We start from the raw sequence: 8,563 nt of genomic DNA on the forward strand, positions 1-8,563 counted from the left end.
ACTGCATACTTCCAGAAAAATTAGAGCACTTAAAAACAATCTTCACTTTTGGAGAGATCCTACCTGTTCTAAGAAATCGAAGAATATGGTCAGGTGGTGAGTGCGTTTTTAAAATAGTAATCCGCAAAGTCCTACGGTCCATTAATGTTTTAAGGCTTACAGTAGCACCTAACTTTAGAAACCAGGAAGTATTTCCTCATTTTTAACAGGATACAGTAATGCAGTTGTTACTTGTTTTTAAGGCAAGTTTTCTGACCCAACTGGGAGAGATTCTGTTTCTCGAAATGCCATTACTTACACTCTTACTACAAGGAAACTTTTCTGAGCATGTGAGGCCACTAAGTTTGACGAGCCCACTATCTGCTACGCTGGCCGCAGTCCAAGAGTGAGAATAAGTGTGTGTTCACACAAGTGTAGGAAAAAGAGACTACAACTAACACACGCTTTATTTACTTGATTGAAAGTCACGGCACGTACAAGGTGTACTAGCGTGGACCTCAGTGAGTTGTAGCTGGGTTTTCTGTGCTCGAGGTCACCCCACTGCCGCCGTTGCCGTTGGCTGGTTTTCTTTGAGGATCAAGGTGGGTACTTTCATATAAAATCTTATTTTTAATTCCTTCTCTGGCCATTCTTTCCTGGATTCTTAGCTTTGCATAATTATACCTACAGTGGAACCTTGTAAGAAAAGAACAGGAGTTAAGTCTTTCTTCATAGAAAGTTCTTCTAGAGACAAGTGTGATGTCTGTAGTAACAAAATTCAAGAGGCCTTACAGATGACTATTCCAAGACTGAAAATACCACCATTCTAATTTGGAGTACTGTTTGTGGGGGGTAGTTTGATGTCAAGAATACCTATGAGCACATTATTATTAAGGTATGCTTTACATAAAATGAGGACTTTCATGACCTTTAGCTTAGTTTTACTTGTAGAACCTCATATGTATGATGTCCTCTGGGTCCTCTGGGTCCTCTGGGTCTGGCTCCCCCCGCCCCCCTTAAGAAAACCCATCATCAGATTCATGCATGTGTTGTGCCAGTAGTTGTGAACACACTCTTAAAGTAGCATTTTCAGCTGTGATGCCATAAGCCGGAAGTGAGCGTGTAGAAGGTTGAGGCCTTCCCTAAAGTACAAGTCCTAACTCGGTGTTGACGGAATGTCCTGCATTCGTCCGTTCATCTGACGAATGGTATAAAATGCGTCTACATACGCACATTTAAAAGATATAAAGGCACAGGGGTGGGGGGAGTCTTCTAGTGGGAGGTGGCTCAGAAAAGAGCATGTGCTTGAACTGGAGAGACCTATCACCATCCTGGATATTCTGGAATTACTTAGTACACATACCAGCATCCTAATGTCACCAAGATAAATCCTCCTACTCCAACATCACACGATCTTCTAATCCTACCTGTCAAAAAGCATAACATGACCATCGTAATTAAACATTACATACTAGTCCCTCTAGGAAATGTTCACCACACGTAGAGAAAAACAGATACTCACTAGTTAACAAAAAATGTCCAAGGCCAGCCACAACAGATCCTAATGAACCATATAATACTGAATCTCGTGCACAGGGGATGTTCTCGACATCCAAAATTCCTAGGAGCTTAAAGGTCTAGGATAAAATAGAAAAGAACCTGGATTGAACAAAATATTTTATTTCTGGGTGGTTTGGCAAAGATTAGAAACTCTAGGCTATGTGCTGTGTGACAACCGTGAACCCACTTACCATCTTTGGTCATCGGGCTTTGGCCCACAGTCTGAATCTCTAAATGTGGGAAACCTGGAGAATCTGATTAGAAAACCCCATTACAACAGGACAACTTAAACATCTAAACGAATTAAAGTATGGTGTTAATACCACAATTTGCCGGTTGACTGATTTGGAAATAAGAGCATCCGTCACTCTGATCATTGATCGTTTAAACATCAATGAAATTATCTGGTGGGAATCTGGTGATCACTGAAATTAAGCAACACTTTGCTTCCCATACCTCGGGAAGCACAGAATGGTAAAAGTAAATACTCAGCCGCGCTTGCTTATGAGACTATAGTGCCGTTTGTTTTAAAGTCAACAAGGACTTCGGATTTTATTGGTATCAGGTGAACATCAATTTTGTTCATGAAAGTATTTCACGTGAAGATAAACGTGCACTATTTCTTGGTCTGTTTCCTTGCCTGTGATAAGAAATTGTGCTGGACTGTATTTGAGTCTTTGTTGATAGCACACGGCACTGAGGGGTGGGGGAGGCGTCATGGGGAAAGCCGTGGAAACGTGCAGGTGGGTTTCTCTGTCAGCTCTGCCACCGACTTCTACAGCCTGTGGGATATATGTGTATTCTTTAATGTCTGTGGCCCTCGATCTATAATGAAAGGCATCAGGCTAGGAGAGGATTTAAGTTCCTTCGGGTGCTAAGATGAACCTTGCCTTCTTTTTCTACAGTCTGCATGGATGTATGGACTTGCTCTTCCTGATTAAAAAACATACTGCTCAGCTTAGCCTCACGTGCTTAGTGTGAATATCCAATGGAACTCGACTTTCGGGGTTTGGGGAAGGCAGGACACAATTTTTTTTTTTAAAGTCACACTTGCTTCACTCTGGCATGCCTACGTAAGAAGGACTTAGAAAACAATGAGACGGTTTCCTAAAACATGAGTAAATGCAAGTTTTCGGTAACAGACTTTGAAAAAAGGAAGCAGACTTGTCCATATAAAGGTTTCAGTCATGGGGGTGCCTGGGTGGCTCAGTCAGTTAAGTGTCCCAACCTTGGCTCAGGTCTGATTGAGTCTGAGCCCCACATCAGGCTGTCTGCTGTCAGCCCCGCAGCTGTCACTGCCGAGCCCACTTCAGATCCTTTGTCCCCGGCTCTCTGCCCCTCCCCCACTCGCGTTCTCTCTCAAAAATAAACATTTAAAAAAATAAAGGTTTCAGTTATGGGGCACCTGGGGTGGCTCAGCTAAGTGTCTGACCCCTGATTTCGGCGCAGGTCGTGATCCCAGGGTCACGGATGGAGCCCCGCATCCAGCCCTGCACGGACAGCACAACCTGCTTGCGATTCTCTCCTCCCCCAATGTGTGTGTGCACACGCACGCCCTCTTAGTAAATATTTTAAAACGTTTCAATGAATAATTTGTGAACAGCATGGTGTGAGGCAGGATTCTGTAGGAGGAGGGAAAGATCCGGAAAGAATGGGAAAAGGGCAGTAAATGGCAAATCAGATTAAAGGTTGAATTATGAAGATACTCTTGTTTGTATTTCCTCCTGTGTTTGCTGCTTTGGCTCAAGCTGCTGCCAGGCAAGAAGTGTGATTTGGTTAACAATAAAGCTGAAATTATGTATCTTCTTGATTATCCCATTTTCTTCTCTCTCCCTGTTCCCCCATTCCAGACACACACCCCTAATGCTGCTTGGTGGATACATGTTGCCGACTTAATTGTAAAAGCTCTTCAGTACAAACTTAATACGTCCCTGTGTTTTCAAAGAGGTTGATTCTGTTTCTAGCAGTTCATTTGATTTAGGAAAACTCCGCTTGTCCCCCATCAGCTCAAAAAGCCAAGGGGGACAGAACAGGCATGGCAGGTAGGGAGGGTATGCGCTGCTCTGCAGACAGGGCTCCCCACTGCAGTCCAGGGCTAATGCCCTCGTCTTCAGACCAGCCCGTTTACCTAGGGGAAGACCAGAAGGGGTGGTTTGTGCCCATTTTCTCAGGTCTGCCACAGGGTAGGAAGTCACTATGGCTTGCACGTTTGGGCAGAGACATCCTAAGAATAAAAGGAACGATCGGGTTGGCCACTGCACACATCACTCTATGAATGGCTTTTTTCATGTGGATTCCCTTCCGTGCCCGAGTCCTACCGGGCAGGATCTGCAGACGAAACGTTTCTGGGGGTACTTAGGCAAATTGCTACCAACCCCAGTTCTTTATAAAGTAAAATACCTTTGCAAATATATGAAATAGCACTAAGTCAGCTAGGAAACTTACCTTTTTTCAGTTTAGAGGTTTTCAAATCTGCCTTCAGATTCTGGGATGGGCCGTGGAGATCTAGGTTTAGAAAGTTTCAGGGTCCCCCCCCCACCTTCTATGAATCTTACCAGATCAGGGACAGCTTTTAGATACTGTTAAGAAAAGTAAATGTTAAAAAGGGAGGTGATTCAAAATAGTCTTATTTTAAAAGACCCCTTAAAAGAAGTTACATCTACTTTATAAAATGGAATCTTCTAGAAAACCAACATGTGGCTACAGGCCAAGGATGCTGCTGCCAAACATTCCACACTACATTTATCAGCACCACATCCAACAAAACTGGTTTGTGCTAAAGTTAAGAAACCAACACTGGTCTAATTAAACAACAGTAATTTAGAGCTGGGGTGGGAGTTGTCCTTCCAGGCCCTTTACATCCCTTGTCACAACCTCTCAATGTGAGGAGACCTCTGAGCCTGGCTGTGACCTGCTGCAGAGAGGTCAGAGAGGACGTGGAAGTAAGTCTGCCTGACCTCCAAAGCTTGTCCTTCCCACATCCTTAACCCTTTCTTTTGTTTTCATAAATGAAATCGGGGGACGTTTTCCAAAGGTCACACATCTCGGGAGTAAGTACTAAGTACAGATAGGCAGTTTGTACCAAAACTGGGTGAGAGTGCACAGACTTCTAAGAGCCCAATCTTCCCTTCACTGGTAGAGAATTCTCAGCTTCCCAGTAAAGCTGGAGTTTAGACTGATTACTTAAAAGCAAGTATAGGAAAATTAATGAAAAACCAGTCTTAAGCACATAGAACGCTTTTAGAAAGTACACTGAATTGTAAGGCTCAGAAATGTAAATTAAAGGGCTCAAGCCGTAAGTCCCTTTGGAGTACTATTTATGTTAAGATTTTTTTAAAAAACACTCTTCTGCCCAACGTGGGGTTCGAACTCACGACCCCAAGATTAAGTGTTTACATGCTCTACTGACTGAATCAGCCAGGTGCCCCATAAAAATTTTAAGCTTAGATTTGGAAAAGCAGCTTTTCCAGCTCACCTTAATGGAATTAGGGATGCTCAAAAGATTTCTAAGCCAGCATGCCAGTTTAATAATTTATAGGAAATAGACTGAACTATAGAGGCACCCCATTTCCCACTGCATCAAGGGCCGGTACATACTTTCCTCCCGATGCGCCGGATGAAATGGGTGCCTTCCTATTTCAAACCAGTCCTAACTGCAGTGGGTTCCTCCTGACCACTCAAAAATGGTGCAAATGTGGTTACCCCTTCGTTTGCACCATTATTTTTCCTCTCCGGGCTAAAAACAAAACCCCTCCTCTCTTGGCACCCCTCTCCCCAACAAGCCGCCTAAGGTACAATCCCATTTTTCTGCTCCCTCTCACTGCAAAGCTAAAGTTAACCTCCCCTCCTTTTAACTCACTTCAAAGAGCATTTATCCCTACGCTGCACTGCAGAAGCCTGCGTGAGACACCATAAAACCTGCCGTACTCCCATCAGCACACCTGGCACGGGCCACCGTTTGTTTTCAAAACGCTTTCCTTGGCTTCAGATGGGAGGGACAGCGCCTCCTGGTTTTCTACCTTGCTGGCCATTCCTGGCAGTTCTGCTGTTCCCTCCTCCGATGACCTCTCGCACTGACTGCCCTTTGGCGCTCCCAAATGTAGGCTTTCAATTAAATGCCATTTGCATGATGGCGACTCCCCATATTTGTAAATCACACCTAACCTCTCCCAAGCTTTCATTTCCCCATTCATCTGTCTAGCGATGCCTTGTGTATGTCGGAGAAGCACCTTGAAATTGATACTTCCAAATTAGAATTACTTTTCAGGCATCACTCCTCCACCAATTTGCGGACCAAAAACCTAGGCACCATCATCCTTGAATCCTTCATCAAACCCATGTCCAATGTGTTGGCAAGTCTGGGACATACCTGAACCAAACACATCCTGAACTGAATTCACCTCCGCTGCTCCTACCAGGCTACCATCATCCCTCATAGTATCTTCACAGACCATCATCCTTTTAAATCCCCCATGCCTTCCTTACTACTGTCGTGAAGGCCCCCACTCTCTCATCCTCTGGTCTAGGTACACCGACCCAGATGGTTCTTCCTTAGCACACACTGCCTTTCTTCTCCTGGATCTTTGCGTGGTTGAGTCAGTAGCTGAAATTCTGGTTTCCCTTTTGTCTGAGTCCTGCAGCACAATGGAAGTTCCACAAGGAACATTTTGCCTGTTTTGATCAAGGCTGTGTCTTTGGCACCAAGTGCCTAATACTCAGTAGGTACTCTGTAAATACTTTTTGAATGGGTTGATAAATTCAGAATTTGCCTACAGTGCTTTCCTGGTAGGCCAGTACCAAATTTTGTATTTTAAAGTTTCCTGGAGAGCAAAGAATGGGGGCAGAAAGTTTTTAAGGGTTAGTTCTATCAGCTTGATTAACTCCCATTTTTATCTTAGGTTTGCTGATGCTAATAATCCCTAGATTACACTGGAATGATCACTGAATAATTCTTTAAAAAGAACTGCAAGCTTCCTTTTCTGACACCACCCTGGGCTACTAATTCAGTCATAGCTTATGCTACATAAATTTTGTAATCTCTTTGTATGAGCTTTGATAGGTACTAGTGTTTTATGAGTAAGCTTTTTCCCCCCCTCCCAACCTTGCCACATAAATCTGGTGGTGTTCAGTTTTGCGGCTTGTACCTAAGCCTTCTTTTCACCAACTACAGTATTTTGTTTTACTAATGATGGACCAATTAAATAGGTCAATAGTTTTTTTTTTCATTAAATTTTTAAATTTTCAATGGCTAAACCATACTTTGCACCCTTAAATGATAGCAGTCATCTGTCAAAGGTAACAAACAGAGGGATAAAAGCCCTATTTAAGATGCCAGTGCTTACAGTTATGGTGCCTCTTGAAATAAACAACTTTTAAATTGGGGTACATTTGGTTACATGACGTATACTCCAAATAGTATATGAGGCATTAAAAAAAAAAAAGGCACTAATAGTGTAGAAACTGACAAATATGTTTTGATATTCAACATGGAAATATCCAACATTTGTTCATATTAACCATCTGATGACTTGAGCCAAATTTAAAGGAAAAATCCCCAGAGAAGCAGTAACTGAAGTAGCAAAATTTCCAAGCTGAGCAGAGACTATCCTAAAACTGTAGATTAGGACCGTTCTGGCACACAGTAGTTCTTGCGTATTTGTTCATTATTGATCCAAAGTGAGCATCTCTACAAGCTCTCTATTGAAAAAAATGTTTTCTTCCATTTTCTGAACATCCGTTATTCGGTCAGCACCGAGGATATATAAATTGGGTTCCCTGAAGGAGCCCAAGAGGAAGACGACATAAATGATGCACATCCAGTATCATGAGTGCGGGAATGATGTAGCTAAGTGGAAGGTGCCGGGTCTGCTTTGGGGAGTCAGGAGGCCCTTTAGGAGAAACCGCCCTCCTTTTCCAAGCCCCCTGTGTCTAGAGCCTCGGGTAGCTTTGGTGCAATTGGAAGGGAGAGGAATCACACAGGCTGCACGGTTAGGGGCTACGTGAGGGCTTTGTACTACAGGCCACGGAATTCGGCTTTTATCCTGGGAGCAACGCGCCGCAGCGACTGCATCTTCCGCAGACGTGAAATGGTGCAGTTTGCAGGTGAGCGCACGCAAACGGGGAAAACCTCAGTCTTTACCCGCCCTCCGCCTGCTGTGCGCAGCAGTTCCCCGGAATCTAACCAAGTTTCCCTTCCTCGGCACTCCGGAGTCCCCGTGTGTCGTGCTCAGGACATAATCTGCAAGGCCAGGCACCGGTGCTCGGGGAGCGCGCAAACGCTCTTCACCGCGACCAGCACATGGCGGTGCAGGGCCCCCGGCCGTCTACGCTCTCCTTCAGTGCCGCCAGCCCGTGTCACGGTCACTGCCGGTGCCGCTCGGTCCCCTCCGCCCCCGAGTCCCGGACACTTTCGTCAGGACGCTGCGGCTAGAAATGTCGGGGCGGGGACGGTAACTCTCCGGAACCCGCGTCCCGGCGGGTGGCCTCCCCCCACCGCCGGCCCCCGGCCCGCGCGCCCCTTTACCTTCCCCTTGGCGGGCTCGCCGGGCTCCGGCGCGGCGGCCATGGCCTCCGGAGGGCGCCTGCGCCCCGCCCCGCCCGCGCCGCGAGCGGAAGCCCCCTCCCCCGCCAGCCCCGCCCCCGCGCGCCGGCCGCCATTTTAGGGCAGGTTTCTGCCGTCTCCGTAGTGGCCGCGCAGGGCCGCCGCCTGGGTTGGGGGGCCGTCTCCTTTGTTCAAACGGGCGGGTGACGCCTTCTCCACAAGGGGGTCTCCGCAGTCCGGGGGGCCGGGGCCGTGAGAGAAGGAGGGCTCGTGAAACAGCCCTGCACTGGGATCCTCGGCGGGGCGGGGGCAAAACAAAACCCTGGCGCCTCGAGGCTGCGCCGCTTCCCGCCCCAGCCCCCTCCTTCCGCCCCGACCGCCATTTCTAACCGTCGGCCGCCGGGCGCGCGCGCGCGTGCCTGGGTGCCGGGCGCGCGCGCGCGAGGCGGGTCCGCGGCGCGGAGAGCGGGCGCGCCGCCGCCG

General features: G+C 46.8%; 1 protein-coding gene across 1 annotated transcript; it reads right to left on the bottom strand.

The window, feature by feature from the left end:
* Positions 1 to 428: 428 nt before the first annotated feature.
* On the bottom strand, positions 429 to 8,153 carry LOC125925083 (cytochrome c oxidase assembly protein COX20, mitochondrial). Its single transcript, XM_049633817.1, has 4 exons — positions 8,063 to 8,153; positions 1,502 to 1,616; positions 1,343 to 1,406; positions 429 to 675 (listed from the first exon to the last, which is right to left on the bottom strand). Exons 1-4 carry the CDS (start codon positions 8,102 to 8,104, stop codon positions 498 to 500), a joined length of 399 nt encoding a protein of 132 aa, XP_049489774.1. The 5' UTR covers positions 8,105 to 8,153; the 3' UTR covers positions 429 to 497.
* Between the last annotated feature and the right edge of the window lie 410 nt (positions 8,154 to 8,563).

Source organism: Panthera uncia, chromosome F1, assembly GCF_023721935.1.
Source record: "Panthera uncia isolate 11264 chromosome F1, Puncia_PCG_1.0, whole genome shotgun sequence".
In the NCBI taxonomy this organism is placed as follows: domain Eukaryota; kingdom Metazoa; phylum Chordata; class Mammalia; order Carnivora; family Felidae; genus Panthera; species Panthera uncia.